Below are 16,868 nucleotides of genomic sequence, written 5' to 3'. Positions count from 1 at the left end.
CTAGCCTTCAAAAAGAATATTAGAAACATAGAAAACCTACAGCACAATACAGGCCCTTCAGCCCACAAGGTTGTGCCGAACGTGTCCCTACCCTATAAATTACTAGGCTTACCTATAGCCCTCTATTTTTCTAAGCTCCATGTACCTATCCAAAAGTCTCTTAAAAGACCCTATTGTATCCGCCTCCACCACCTTTGCCGGCAGCCCATTCCACGCCCTCACCACTCTGTGAGTAAAAAAACTTACCTTTGACATCTCCTCTGTACCTACTCCCCAGCACCTCAAACCTGTGTCCACTTGTGGCAACCATTTCAGCCCTGGGAAAAAGCCTCTGACTATCCACACAATCAACGCCTCTTAACATCTTATACACCTCGGTCAGGTCACCTCTCATCCTCTGTCGCTCCAAGGAGAAAAGGCCAAGTTCACTCAACCTATCCTCATAAGACGTGCTCCCCAATCCAGGCAACATCCTTGTAAATCTCCTCTGCACCCTTTCTATGGCTTCCACATCCTTCCTGTAGTGAGGCGACCAAAACTGAGCACAGTACTCCCAAGTGGAGTCTGACCAGGATCCTATGTAGCTGCAACATTACCTCTCGACTCCTAAATTCAATTCCACGATTGATGAAGGCCAATACACCATACGCCTTCTTAACCACTTTGTCAACCTGCGCAGCTGCTTTGAGCATCCTATGGACTCGGACCCCAAGATCCCTCTGATCCTCCACACTGCCAAGAGTCTTACCATTGGTACTATATTCTGCCATCATATTTGACCTACCAAAATGAACCACTTCACACTTATCTGGGTTGAACTCCATCTGCCACTTCTCAGCCCAGTTTTGCATCCTATCAATGTCCCACTGTAACCTCTGACAGCCCTCCACACTATCCATAACACCTCCAACCTTTGTGTCATCAGCAAACTTACTAACCCATCCCTCCACTTCCTCATCCAGGTCATTTATAAAAATCACGAAGAGTAAGGATCCCAGAAAAGATCCCTGAGCCACTCCACTGGTCACCAGTCTCCATGCAGAATATAACCCGTCTACAGCCACTCTTTGCCTTCTGTGGGCAAGCCAGTTCTGGATCCACAAAGCAATGTCCCCTTGGATCCCATGCCTCCTTACTTTCTCAATAAGCCTTGCATGGTGTACCTTATCAGATGCCTTGCTGAAATCCATATATACTACATCTACTGTTCTTCCTTCATCAATATGCTTAGTCACATCCTCAAAAAATTCAATCAGGCTCGTAAGGCACAACCTGCCCTTGACAAAGCTGTGCTGACTATTCCTAATCCTACTATACCTCTCCAAATATTCATAAATTCTGCCTCTCAGGATCTTCTCCATCAACTTACCAACCACTGAGGGAAGACTCACTGGTCTATATTTTCCTGGTCTATCTCTACTCCCTTCCTTGAATAAGGGAACAACATTCGCAACCCTCCAATCCTCTGGAACCTCTCCCATCCCTAATGATGCAAAGATCATCGCCAGAGGCACAGCAATCTCCACCCTTGCCTCCCACAGTAGCCTGGGGTACATCTCATCCAGGCCCGGCGACTTATCTAACTTGATGCTTTCCAAAAGCTCCAGCACATCCTCTTTCTTTATATATCTACATGCTGAAGCTTTTCAGTCTGCTGCAAGTCATCACTACAATCACCAAGAACCTTTTCCATAGTGAATACTGAAGTAAAGTATTCATTAAGTACTTCTGCTATTTCCTCTGGTTCCATACACACTTTCCCACTGTCACATTTGATAGGTCCTGTTCTTTCACGTCTTATCCTCTTGCTCTTCACATACTTGTAGAATGCCTTGGGGTTTTCCTTAATCCTGCCTGCCAGGGCCTTCTCATGGCCCCTTCTGGATCTCCTAATTTCCTTCTTAAGCTCCTTCCTGTTAGCCTTATAATCTTCTAGATCTCTAACATTACCTAGCTCTCTGAACCTTTTGTAGGCTTTTCTTTTCTCCTTGACCTGATGTATTCCAGCCTTTGTATACCACGGTTCCTGCACCCTACTATAACTTCCCTGTCTCATTGGAATGTACCTATGCAGAACTTCACACAAATATTCCATGAACATTTGCCACATTTCTTCCGTACTTTTCCTTGAGAACATCTTTTTTCAATTTAAGCTTCCAATTTCCTGCCTGATGGCCTCATAATTCCCCTTACTCCAATTAAACGCTTTTCTATCTTATCTGTTCCTATCTCTCTCCAATGCTATGGTAAAGGAGATAGAATTATGATCACTATCTCCAAAATGCTCTCCCACTGAGAGATCTGACACCTGACCAGGTTCATTTCCCAATACCAAATCAAGTATAGTCTCTCCTCTTGTAGGCTTATCTACATAATGTGTTAAGAAACCTTCCTGATCACACCTAACAAACTCCACCCCATCTAAACCCCTTGCTCTTGGGAGATGCCAATCAATATTTGGGAAATTAAAATCTCCCATCATGACAACTCTGTTATTATTACACCTTTCCAGGATCTGTTTCCCTATCTGCTCCTCCATGTCCCTGTTACTATTGGGCGGCTTATAAAAAATTCCCAGTAAAGTTATTGACCCCTTCCTGTTCCTAACCTCCACCCACAGAGTCTCCGTACACAATCCCTCCATGATGTCCACCTTTTCTGAAGCCATGACACTATCTCTGATCAGCAGTGCCACGCCCCCACCTCTTTGGCCTCCCTCCCTGTCCTTTCTGAAACATCTAAAACCCGGCACTTGAAGTAACCATTCCTGTCCCTGAGTCATCCAAGTCTCTGTAATGGCCACTACATCATATCTCCAAGTACTGATCACAGAAGCACTGTTTTTTTTAAGTACTCAGTCACATGGAGTTTTCTTCACAATTTTATATCTCACAAAATAGAACACAGAAATCAAAGCAAGCATTTCACCTCATTTGAAGCTAAGGTATTCATGCTTGGATATCAGCTACTATGCAATGTTTTAGTAATTTCTGTACTGGCAGTTAATAATGAGTTTAATTTGTCTTTAGCTTCATGCTGAAGCTTTGTTATAGCATTGCAATCTGTTTCATTATTGTGTTTGCATTTTCATTCAATCGAATTACTCTTTTTACATAGGATTTCCCACTTGTGCAAGTCTGGTTCTTTGAAGACAAATGGTACCCTAAGGGATCATCATCAACTGATTTCTGGAGTTAAGACGGAGCCTTTCGAATCATATTACATGTGTAAATCATTGCGTTACTGTGTGAGCCACTGTCTTTCTGCAGTAATGACTAAGGTGGAGGAACTTAACAAAGAACCAAATATGCATTCTTCAATTCGATATCTTGGCTACCTAGCAAATGCATGCTTGGTGATAGCCATTTGTTTGGGCCTATATGTCCGATGGGAGAAAACAGAAAATATATTATTGCTGGTCATTTTCATCCTTGGACTTTTTGTGCTTGGTATTGCTAGCATATTATACTATTACTTCTCCATGGAAACAGCAAGTTTGAGTCTGTCGCATCTCTGGTTTGGATTTCTGCTTGGCCTACTCTGTTTCATAGATGATTCTAAATTTAAGATGGATGTGAAAGAAGAAGTTACCAAATACTTATTATTGGCCAGCATTTTGATTAGAACTTTGTGGTCTGTCGTTGAGCGAATTTGTGGATGTATCCGACACCAACCTGCCCTGTTAACAGCTGAAGAATTTCTGGGATTGATTGGATTTGCCATAGCCAGCACAGCAATGTTGATGCCCAACTGTTTGAGTGTTATCTTGCTTGTTTTTGCATTGTCCATGTTAATAGTTGATCTGCGAATGAAGTCTATTTTGGCTGTTCCAAACTTGATTGCATTTGCATTGATTACATCCCTGTTGTTTTTTCCATCTTTGAAAATTAGCACTAACCCCTTTGCCTTGGCTTGTTATTTCAGCCGTTTGATTTGTGTCCCACTGCTTGATCTTTACTTCAGTGGTCTATCTGTTACTGAACGATGGAAGCCTTATCTGTATGGCCGGACATTTTGCAGAAGAATTTCAATAGTACCTGTAGCATCCATTGAGCTAATATTCTTTATTCTTGCTGCATTTAAACTGAATAATTTAAATCATTGGTATTTTTTGATACCAGGGTTTTGTATTTTTGGAATCTTTTGGCTGATCTGCCATGTAATTTTTCTCATAACTTTCTGGGGTTTTCACACCAAACTCAGTGATTGTCAAAAGATCTACTACACGCATAGAATAGATAATAAGAGCCTGGACTGTGTTATGGCATCCAAAGGAATGCGTCATTTTTGCTTGATCTCTGAGCGGTTAGTCTTTTTCAGCCTTTTATCTACAATTCTTCTTGGTGCAGTCTCATGGCAGGTATGTTCTACAATGATTTTCTTTTAGAATTGTCATTAGTCTGTCTGTTCATACATACTACCTAAATAAGATCATTCTTAGAGTATCACATGCTTCAGTTGCATCTTTATCCATGGATATTCATGTTTGTAAGACAAAGGTACATGTCAGCTTATTAGTTTATAACTACTTTAAAAATACTGTTAAACTAGGAGTCTCCTTTGCCTACCTAATAAACAGATGGATCACAGTAGTCTTTAATAATTACTATGAAGTTTTTTGTCCCTGTTTTAGCATTAAGTACACTTCAACATACTTCATTTCATTTGGTAGAACTCTTACCTCTGATGAAATTGCAGTTTTTTTTTTAATGTAGCCTTTTAGGAACTAGAAGGTTAACAAGGTAATAGGCTAATTAAATAGTTCAGTTTTGTGATTTGTTATTTCAACAACTGTCAAAAGTAATAGGTGTTTATTCATTGAGATAGTTTGGTGACTTCTGTAATTTCTATTCAGATTGTTAAACTAAGACATGGGAAAGTTTAACAAACCTAACTTGGAGCGTTAAAGATATAATGATTGGAAAAATCACTAAAATAATTGATGTGCTAATGAGCTAAGCAATCACTGAAATAATAATTCAATTGCCAGTAAAGTTACAGGTCCAATATTAATACCTATATCCCTAACTCTGGACCTCAAGTCGAACCAGTCCAGTGAAATGTAGTAGTAGTAATAGCAATATGAACAGCATTATACCAATATGGCTGAAATAGGAAAGGCATGCTGCTTCCAAGCCACTGTCATGTCATTCAATGGTGCCATTCTGAATTTGTTTCATGCAAAAATCTTACTAAATTTGTGCACAGTGGTATAATTTTTATGCTCACTAATCAAAGCAAACACTTCAAAAACATATTTTTCCATGATTAGTTATTTAGAGTAATACAAATCTATATTTAACCATTTTACAAGTGAATTAATTATAAGGTTCCTTCTCAAGATTTGAATGCTGTATGTTTGGAAAAACACAGCTTAATTTTATTTCTATTTACTTAAAAGGGTACATTTGAAAATAAGTGTCATATCTGATGTATTTTAATGAAATCATTTCCTTTGTAAATAAGATTTGCATCTTTTTATAAATATTAATTTGTCAAATGTACAAGCTAAAAATATTAAAGTGGTCTTAATACACTTACTAATTGCTATCACTTAGACTTTTAGATATCACATTGAAGTAAAACTGTTCATGCAGCGATACTCTTCATAAATTAATAATGAAAAATAATTTAGCATATGAGAAAAGTGAATTATGCCATGGTTAATTGAATTTCAGATGCTGCGATGTTAATGTCAAAAATGGTAGCATCATCACTGTTGAATACATATATCTTTCTTTTGCTTTGATCTGGAGGAAAACACTTTAAAATTTAAAAAACAAAAATGTTCAACAATAATGTCCATTAGTTCCACTATGGCAGCCTCATTGTAAAACCAGACAAGCTTCATGAAACAGCGTGAGTGCAGACACAAGTGACCAGTTGCCTCCACTTCATAGTTGGAACACTCACCAAAGGGCATTAGAATCAGATGTTCTTTATTAGTTGAGCTGTGGTAATGTGGCAAATCAAGTGAATTATCACATGGTAAGGTTTATTTGCTGGTTCTGTCCACTGGCCTCAACATGTTTAAACAACCATTGAGTATTTTAGTACTACTAACCATCAATTAATTTCTCTGCACAACTAAAATTTCATTTACTTGTGTATTATATCTGAAGATTTATAAAACTTTTTATTTAATGCTGTTGTTTTACAGGTATCCTGATGTCTATTTTAAAAGTTTTGTCTTTATGTTTATTGCAGCAAACAAGTGGAAGCTTCATGAGTGTATTCCTCATCGTTTTACCATTGGAATCCTTAGCTCATGGCCTTTTCCATGAACTGGGTAATTGTTTAGGAGGAACATGTGTAGGATATGCTATTGTAATTCCTACAAATTATTGCAGGTATTATCCCATATTATCAATTATACAAGACCAGTGCCAAAAGTGTGTGTGAAATTGATCAATTTATTTTTTCAAGTCAAGTCAAGTCACTTTTATTGTCATTTCGACCATAACTGCTGGTATAGTGCATAGTAAAAATGAGACATTTTTCAGGACCATGGTCTTACATGACACATTACAAAAACTAGGCTGAACTACGTAAAAAAACAACACAGGAAAAAAACACACAACAACTACACTACACTACAGACCTACCCAGGACTGCATAAAGTGCGCAAAACAGTGCAGGCATTACAATGAATAATAAACAGGACAATAGGGCAAGGTGTCAGGCCAGGTGCTGGGTATTGAGGAGTCTGATAGCTTGGGGGAAGAAACCATTACATAGTCTGGTCGTGAGAGCCCGAATGCTTCGGTGCCTTTTCCCAGATGGCAGGAGGGAGAAGAGTTTGTATGAGGGGTGCGTGGGGTCCTTCATAATGCTGTTTGCTTTGCGGATGCAGCATAGAAAACATAGAAACATAGAAAATAGGTGCAGGAGTAGGCCATTTGGCCCTTCGAGCCTGCACCGCCATTCAGTATGATCATGGCTGATCATCCAACTCAGAACCCGGTACCTGCTTTCTCTCCATACCCCCTGATCCCTTTAGCCACAAGGGCAATATCTAACTTCCTCTTAAATATAGCCAATGAACCAGCCTCTGTTTCCTGTGGCAGAGAATTCCACAGATTCACCACTCTCTGTGTGAAGAAGTTTTTCCTCATCTCGGTCCTAAAAGGCTTCCCCTTTATCCTTAAACTGTGACCCCTCATTCTGGACTTCCCCAACATCGGAAATAATCTTCCTGCATCATGTAGTGTAAATGTCCATGATGGCGGGAAGAGAGACCCCGATGATCTTCTCAGCTGACCTCACTATCCGCTGCAGGGTCTTGCGATCTGAGATGGTGCAATTTCCAAACCAGGCAGTGATGCAGCTGCTCAGGATGCTCTCAATACAACCCCTGTAGAATGTGATGAGGATGGGGGGTGGGAGATGGACTTCCCTCAGCCTTCGCAGAAAGTAGAGACGCTGCTGGGCTTTCTTTGCTATGGAGCTGGTGTTGAGGGACCAGGTGAGATTCTCCGCCAGGTGAACACCAAGAAATTTGGTGCTCTTAACGATCTCTACTGAGGAGCCATTAATGTTCAAAATTGCTTGCAATGTTGTAATCCTAATATTCCTTACCTGTCCAATGTCAGTTACTGATTTCTATTGTATTTAAATAGCTATGTATTTTAATACCATTAATCATAAATGGAATGCTAACCAATATTTAGGCAGTGCATCAGACATTCTAAAACTGCTTTAGAAAATAGCTAATCTCTATGGAGAAGTGTGAAGTCTGTATTAGAGTTCATACAAATCGACTGCAAAGCTTTAGGATCTCTCTACTATCTTAATCTATACGTGCAGAGTTTAGAATCATCTTTTCAAATACATTTCTTAAAAAAAAAGTCTCAGTACTGACTGTGACCTATACAGTGAAGTAACAATCTCAATGACATATTGGGAAACAAAACAAAACTCTTATCTGTAGATCAACCAGCTCTAAAGATCAAACAAAGTTTGTATTTTAGCTGTATAACTTATTTTTTAAGAAGTAGTCTGTAGGCATGAAAGCAGTGAGGAGGGAAAGGAAAAGTCAGTATACCAATTATTTCTTGTCTATTTAATCTGCTATGTTGCTTGAGCCCTGAGAAGTGCATATTCACTGCCATGACATTCAGCTGGCTACAAGGGTTCTGTGAACACAATAAGGACAATTTGTTAAAAGAAACACTTTTACTTCTACCTGTTATGTTTCAAGATGTGTAAGACAAAAATAATGAAAAAAAATTAAAAATAAACAAAGATTTCACACACAAGTTCTTAGAGAACATTATTCATAACAATTTTATTGTCTAAATTTATTTTGGATAATGTACTCCAAGTCTGAGTATTAAATATTCACTTTTGAAGTTCACTCCAGAGGAATTCACAGCAATCTTGCAGTATGATTAGTTCTCTTTGGTTGATGTATTCCTTAATATACTGTAATTATGGTGGTTATTAAGTGTTAGTGGATTGAAATATGGATGTTTTTTAATTCCATTTGATATTTTCATTCTTCATTAGTTGTTCTGATTTCTATTCAAGACCTTTTAGAAGGGCTAAGTCATGTTAACTGTTCAAAAATCTCCAAATCTATCAGGAGATGGGTAATCAATGAATTTAGAATATGTTTTTAGTTTTAGTGTTTTTAGTGTTTTAGTGTTTTTCCCTCTGCCCACCTCCCCCCCCCCACCCCAAAACAAAATCTCAGAATTATATGCTTTCTGGTGGTGAGTTTTTATAGAAAGCTTATGTAAAAGTTTGAATTTGAATCTGTGTTGAAATAGTTGGACAGTAAGTTAGATGCCTTTTATTCTTGGTATCTATTTGCCAAATAGATGAGACTCTTACTCAGACATGAATGAAGTTGTCATTCAGAATTGAGTGGTTTCAAAATTCTGAGGGAATTACAATATTTGTGATAAATCATCACTTTGATTCTGCACCATTGAACAAGTGGTTGGTAAGAGCCAAGCTTTAATGATCTTTGGACTTACAGCAACTACTGACCAAGAAATTAAACAGTCATGGTCTTTTTATCTTATGTAATTTTTGCCAAACATTCATCTATTGTAATAGAGCAATCATCCTGACTTCTCTCCCATCAAACTGAAAAAAACACCTATTACAAGTACTGTGGGGTAGGGATGCAACTAGAAAATCAGAATATCTTTTGGTTCAGAATCACTATCATTGGAAATTTATGAAAATATGCTGTATGCTTTTTTTGTAATAAGATTCAACCAGAAGCATACAGTTCATGTATTGGATAATGTTGATGACATATCGTATTTGATTTGGTGGCATATGCTTTGGATAACAACGAATGAGCGTGTGCTTAGTAAGTGAATATGAGAACAGGAAAAATAAACGTGAATCAAAGCCTTGTGTATTGGCTTATCTAATATGAGTGATGATACTACATGCTTGATGTCATAACTGCAAATACCTCAAATTTAAAATTGTATTTTGTGTGGTATTGACTTTAGAATTAATTAAATTATGGAAAAGAAGCATGATTTTTAATGAAATTGTGTTGGAGTGCACTAAGAACAACTATTCATATTTTTTATTCTGTGTTTTTGTTCATTTTATTTTTTTCCTTATAGTCCTGATGGTCAGCCTACACTCCTCCCTCCTGAGCATGTCCAGGAGTTGAATTTGCGTTCAACAGCCATGTTAAGTTCAATCCAACGATTTTTTGCCTATCACATGATAGAGAATTATGGTTGCGACTACTCCACCAGTGGCTTTTCTTTTGACACTCTGCAATCTAAAGTAAAATCATTTCTTGATCTGCGTACTCCTGATGGACCCAGGCATGACACCTACATACTTTATTTCAGTGGACATTCACACAGCTCTGGAGAATGGGCATTATCAGGTATTGTTTGTGGCTTAATTTGCTTTATTATTGAATAGTTAAAAATAAGCATGTCTCGTGGATGCAAAAGTATGTTTAACTTTTGAGTGTTGGAAGTGCATCAGTTTTTTATGTGTGTTAATTTTTGGGTATATCAACCAACAACTGCAAGGCTCCTCAAAAATCATTACACCTTAAATTATTTTATTTACAGTCTTTGGTTGCTTTATGTAATGCTGTTTTCAAAATGCTGGGATAAATGACAGCATGGCTATAAAATAGATCAAACATTATTCAGTACTTCAGTAAACATGATTGTTTTACTTTTGGGTATGGATGATCATAAACTGAAAACAGTTTCATGATGTGAATTCTTATTCATTTAAGACTATTTTGACAAGGCAGTAATCAGAAGGCAGTGCCACCTAATTTCATTGTTTGGAGCTGAATCTTGTGATGAGTTTCCCTAGCAAGTTGTGTCCTTTTATGTTAAGGATTAATACTTAATACGCTATTCTTCCCAATACAGTTTTTAAGCATTATTGGGTAAATTTTAGGTAAATGATACATAAGCACATCTGAGGATAGCAACCTAATTTTAATTGATTTATGAAGATATTTTTCAAACACGGTGAAATCTCGTTTATCCAAGTGAAAACCTAAAATGAATATTTGCTATCTTTTTTATTTTTGGTATTGTTAAATAAAGAAATAGATTTTTTTGTGTATATCTGACCTTTAATTTGAATTCAAATATGTTCAGACATGTAAATGCAGGATTTAATGCTTATCTGCAGTGAATATGCAGAGCTGTGTTCTGCATGTGATTTTAAATCTATTGACTTTTGATTCTTGGTTTTTAAAAGGATGAAGAAGCTATTCGCAAAAACTTGTGCTGTGTGATGGATAATTGTGTGGTGCCATAAATGCCTTTCATTTTAGTGTAATGTAATTTGAAGTGTATTAAATAGTTCCATCTATGAATAAGAAGATTGTTCACACATCTTAGGAGAAGTGAGAAAATTATTTAGAATTTCACATATTAGGATCTTTCCACCAGTCTCTACACTGCTCCGGTATTGAAGATGATTCCAGTTTTACACTTTATCAACAACAACTGAAGTATTTAAATATAAAGTTAACATTACTCTTTAGCTGTTAATCTCTCATGACTAGTCATTATTTCCTTGCATAGATTTTAACACTGTGACAGAGATTGGAGAGATCTTGTTTCTACAGTGGATTTGAACCCTTTCCCAATCCTCCTGTAAATTATTTCCAGTGTAACAGGAAACGGGTTGAAAGTAATGTGCGCTATTGGAGAGAGAAAGATTGAGAAGAAGGTTGGAGGAATGATTTGATCCCTGGCTACATTGAGATTAGATCTGTCATTACTCTGTTAGTGAGAATTAGAATTTGGATGTCATTAAGGTATCAGACATATAAAATTAAGATTTTATGAAATCAGTCAAATCTGAGTAGGATTCAACATAGTTTCTTTCATTTGACAGAATTGTAGATTAATTAAAAAGACCATTTTGTGACACTGCACTCTGCTGTTTTCTTAGAGTATTATTTATTTCTTTAATATTGTCATAACATGGTGTCTGCAAAGTACCTGGTATCATCTTTCTAGATGTTGCTGCAGTTGGGAATTAATTTCAGAAGTTCTCTTTGGAGCTTCAGCACGGATACCATTTGTTCTGGAGGTCTTTTAGCTTTTCAATTAATTCCTATCTTTTTGTTGTCTGAAGTATCAGTATGTTGTTCAGGTAGTGTGGATTTGAGGTCACTCGCATTAAGGATTATGTGTGTCAATGTTTAGGCACATCGGCTAACAACTGCCTCATTTGAAGAGCTCTTAGATATGAAAAAGAAAGCCTTCAGGTTTAGAGACAGACAAGTACTGAGGCGAGTACAGAGTGAATTGAGGGTAAAGTTGGGGGAGTGTAAAGACTCCTACAAGAGGAAGCTGGAGTACAGGCTCCAGCAGAATAGCATAAGGGACATGTGGTCAGGCAAGAAGCACATCACTGGCTTCAAGGTTAAGGAAAGGAAGGTTGAGGGCTGCCTGAATTAGCCAATGAATTGAACTTGTTTTTCAATATGTTCAGCATGGGACCTCCTCCTGTCCCCTCCTCCACTTGCCCAAACCACACACCCTTCCTGCCGCTGAAGCCTTCTCCTTCCACCCCTCCCCCCCAGGTGAGTGCTTCTGTTCTAAATCCTGCCCCAGCCTTGGAATATCCTGTCTCCATAGGGATAGATAGATAGATCGATAGATAGATACTTTATTCATCCCCATGGGGAAATTCAACATTTTTTCCAATGTCCCATACACTTATTGTAGCAAAACTAATTACATACAATACTTAACTCAGTAAAAATATGATATGCATCTAAAATCACCCTCTCAAAAAGCATTAATAATAGCTTTTAAAAAGTTCTTAAGTAGTTTACTTAAATACATTGAGTCCTAACCCCGGCACTTTCACATATCTTACTCCTGGCGGTTGAATTGTAAAGCCGAATGGCATTAGGGAGTATTGATCTCTTCATCCTGTCTGAGGAGCATTGCATCGATAGCAACCTGTCGCTGAAACTGCTTCTCTGTCTCTGGATGGTGCTATGTAGAGGATGTTCAGGGTTTTCCATAATTGACCGTAGCCTACTCAGCGCCCTTCGCTCTGCTACCGATGTTATACTCTCCAGTACTTTGCCCACGACAGAGCCCGCCTTCCTTACCAGCTTATTAAGACGTGAGGCGTCCCTCTTCTTAATGCTGCCTCCCCAACACGCCACCACAAAGAAGAGGGCGCTCTCCACAACTGACCTATAGAACATCTTCAGCATCTCACTACAGACATTGAATGACGCCAACCTTCTAAGGAAGTACAGTCGACTCTGTGCCTTCCTGCACAAGGCATCTGTGTTGGCAGTCCAGTCTAGCTTCTTGTCTAACTGTACTCCCAGATACTTGTAGGTCTTAACCTGCTCCACACATTCTCCATTAATGATCACTGGCTCCATATGAGGCCTAGATCTCCTAAAGTCCACCACCATCTCCTTGGTCTTGGTGATATTGAGACGCAGGTAGTTTGAGTTGGACCATATCACAAAGTCCTGTATCAGTTTCCTATACTCTTCCTCCTGTCCATTCCTGACACACCCCACTATGGCAGTGTCATCAGCGAACTTCTGCACATGGCAGGACTCCGAGTTATATTGGAAGACTGATGTGTACAGGGTGAACAGGACCGGAGAGAGCACGGTCCCCTGCGGCGCTCCTGTGCTGCTGACCACCGTGTCAGACCTACAGTCTCCCAACCGCACATACTGAGGTCTATCTGTCAAGTAGTCCACTATCCAATCCACCATGTGAGAGTCTACTCCCATCTCCGTTAGTTTGTGCCTTAAGATCTTGGACTGGATGGTGTTAAAGGCACTAGAGAAGTCCAGGAATGTAATCCTCACAGCACCACTGACCCCATCCAGGTGAGAGAGGGATTTGTGCAGCAAATACGTGATAGCATCCTCCACTCCCACCTTCTCCTTATACGCAAACTGAACCACCACCACCACCACCCTCTATCTGACTGTGACTGCAGAGAGAGAACTGGAGAGACTACATCAAGGCAAGGCTGCTGGCCCAGACAGTGTCAGCCCCAGGATACTGAAGATCTGTGCGAGCCAGCTATCTGGTATTTTGCAACACCTTTACAATCTGATTCTGAGTCAGGAAAAGATACCAGTGCTATGGAAGACATCTTGCTTCGTTCCTGTACCCAAGAAGGTGACTCTATCTGAACCCAATGACTACAGGCCAATTGCCCTCACACCTCATGTGATGAAGGTGCTGGAGAGGCTGGTGCTGACTTACCTTGGATTGCAGATGACATCTTCATTGGACCCTCTACAGTTTGCCTACCAACCTCATGTGGAAGTGGATGATGCCATCATCTACCTGTTGCAGAGAGCTCACTCCCACCGGGATGATGCTGGTGGCATTGTGAGAATCACATTTTTTTGTTTTCTCACATGCCTTCATTATAATCCAGCCACTTCTTCTGAGAGAGAAGCTGCGAAGGATGAGTGTAGACAAATCTACTATCTCCTGGATTACCGACTACCTGACAGATAGACCTAGTTTGTACGACTGGGTATGTCTCTGTCTGAGATGGTGGTGAATGGCACTGGAGTGCCACAAGGGACTGTCCTGTCTCTGTTTCAGTTCACACTGGACACCTCAAACTTTCAGTAAAAATCTGTGTCTTGTCACTCACAGAAGTTCTCTGATGACTGTGGTGGTTGGGTGTATCACAGATGGATTGGTGGACAAATTTGTGGAGTGGTGTTGGAGGAATCGCCTGCTCTTGATTTTAGGAAGAAGAGGACTGTGATGAGTCCTGTATACATTCTGGGAGAAGTTGCGTTGATGGAGGAGTACAAGTACTTGGGTGTTCACCTTGACAACTGACTTGACTGGAAAACCGACACCAAGGCTGCTTAAAGAAAGGGATTAAGCATATTCCATTTTCTAAGGAAGCTGAAATCCTTCAATGTGTGCAGCAGGATGTTGGAGATGTTTTACCAGTCTGTTGTGAGTGCAGTCTTCTTTGTGACTTTATGTTGGTGGAGCAGCATCAGTGCTGGTGATACAAAAAGACTAAATAAACTCATCAAAAAGGCTGGATCTGTCTTTGGCTACAACCCAGACTCTTTTGGGTTACTGCTATCCACTATGGACAATCAATCACATCCTCTCCATGACCTACTGAAAAGCAGCGGAGCACCTTTTCAAACAGACTCATTCAGCTCAGCTGTCACAAGGATCATTACAGAAAATCTTTCCTACTAAATGCAATAAGAAAATACAAAAGTTCATTTCTGTTCAACTGGAGAACACACATCATAGTACAATAGTCTGTGTTTTATTATTTCATTCAGTATTATTGCATGTTGGTAAATTATTGTGTATATTTTTCTGTACTTTATTATCATTAGTTAATAATATTGTATTTATTATTATTGCTAAGTGTGTTTAAATGTTAGAAACATAAAAACACAGAAAACCTACATCTCAATACAGGCCCTACATGTACTTACTTTAGAAATTACCTAGAGTTACCCATAGCCCTCTATTTTTCTAAGCTCCATGTACCTATCCAGGAGTCTCTTAAAAGACCCTATCGTATCCACCTCCACCACTGTCGCCGGCAGCCTATTCCATTCACTCACCGCTCTGCGTAAAAAAAAAAACACTACCCCTGACATCTCTTCTGTACCTACTTCCAAGCACCTTAAAACTTTGCCCTCTCATGTTAGCTATTTCAGCTCTGGGAAAAAGCCTCTGACTATGCACACAATCAATGCCTCTCTTCATCTTACACACCTCTATCAGGTCACCTGTCATCCTCCGCCACTCCAAGGAGAAAAGGCCAATTTCACTCAATCTATTCTCTTAAGGCATGCCCCCAATCCAGGCAACATCCTTGTCAATCTCCTCTGCACCCTTTCTATAGTTTCCACATCCTTCCTGTAGTGAGGTGACCAGAACTGAGAACAGTACTCCAAGTGGGATCTGACCAGGGTCCTATATAGCTGCAACATTACCTCTTGGCTCATAAATTCAATTCCACGATTGATGAAGGCCAATACACCTACGCCTTCTTAACCACTTTGTCAACCTGCGCAGCTGCTTTGAGCGTCCTATGGACTCGGACCCCGAGATCCCTCTGATCCTCCACACTGCCAAGTGTCTTACCATTAATACTATATTCTGCCATCATATTTGACCTACCAAAATGAACCACCTCACACTTATGTGGGTTGAATTCCATCTGCCACTTCTCAGCCCAGTTTTGCATCCTATCAATGTCCTGCTGTAATCTCTGACAGCCCTCCACACTATCCACAACACCCCCAACCTTTTTGTCATCAGAAAATTTACTAACTCATCCCTCATTACCTTATCAAATGCCTTGCTGAAATCCATATACACTACATCTACTGCTCTACCTTCATCAATGTGTCACATCCTCAAAAAATTCTGTCAAGCTTGTGAGGTGCGACCTGCCTTTGACAAAGCCATGTTGGTTATTCTTAATCATGTTATACCTCTCCAAATGTTCATGAATCCTGCTTCTCAGGATCTTCTCCATCAACTTACCAACCACTGAAGTAACACTCACTGGTCTATAATTTCCTGGGCTATCTCTACTCCCTTTCTTGAATAAGGGAACAACATCTGCAAACTTCCAATCCTCTGCAACCTCTCTTGTCCCCATTGATGAGGCAAAGATCATTGCCAGAGGCTCAGCAATCTCCTCCCTTGCCTCCCACAGGAGTCTGGGGTACATCTCATCCAGTCCCAGAGACTTACCAACTTAATGCTTTCCAAAAGCTCCAGCACATCCTCTTTCTTAATGTATATATGCTCAAGCTTTTCAATCCACTGTAAGTCATTCCTACAATCACCAAGATCTTTTTCCGTAGTGAATACTGAAGCAAAGTATTCATTAAGTACCTCTGCTATCTCCTCCTGTTCCATACACTTTTCCACTGTCACACTTGTTTGGTCCTATTCTCTCACATCTTATCCTCTTGTTCTTCACATACTTGAAGAATGCCTTGGGGGTTTCTTTAATCCTGCTTCTCATGGCCCCTTCTGGCTCTCCTAATTTCATTCTTAAACTCCTTCCTGCTAGCCTTATAATCTTCTAGATTTTATCATTACTTGCTTTTTGAACCTCTTGTAAGCTTTTCTTCTTGACTAGATTTTTAACAGCCCTTGTACACCACGGTTCTTGTACCCTACCATCCTTTCCGTCTCATTGGAACGTACGTATGCAGAACGCCACACAAATATCCCCTGAACATTTCCCACATTTCTACCATACGTTTCCCTGAGAACATCTGTTCCCAATTTATGGTAAAGGAGCTAGAATTGTGATCACTATCTCCAAAATCTCCCACTGCACCTGACCAGGTTCATTTCCCAATACCAGATCAAGTACAGCAT

General features: G+C 39.5%; 1 protein-coding gene across 3 annotated transcripts in view; it reads left to right on the top strand.

The window, feature by feature from the left end:
• Positions 1–16,868, top strand: part of tmem168b (transmembrane protein 168b) — a 42,943-nt gene that overhangs the window by 14,589 nt on the left and 11,486 nt on the right. For all 3 annotated transcript variants that reach the window (XM_073059466.1, XM_073059467.1, XM_073059465.1), the window contains exons 2-4: positions 3,118–4,360; positions 6,208–6,350; positions 9,594–9,868. In XM_073059466.1, coding sequence (XP_072915567.1) covers positions 3,224–4,360; positions 6,208–6,350; positions 9,594–9,868 — 1,555 coding nt within the window. In that variant the 5' untranslated portion in view covers positions 3,118–3,223. The remainder of the gene's footprint in view (positions 1–3,117; positions 4,361–6,207; positions 6,351–9,593; positions 9,869–16,868) is intronic.

This window comes from Hemitrygon akajei, chromosome 10 (genome assembly GCF_048418815.1).
Source record: "Hemitrygon akajei chromosome 10, sHemAka1.3, whole genome shotgun sequence".
NCBI lineage: Eukaryota > Metazoa > Chordata > Chondrichthyes > Myliobatiformes > Dasyatidae > Hemitrygon > Hemitrygon akajei.
Note: the sequence above shows the minus strand (reverse complement) of the source record. Positions and strands in the feature narration are given on the sequence as shown.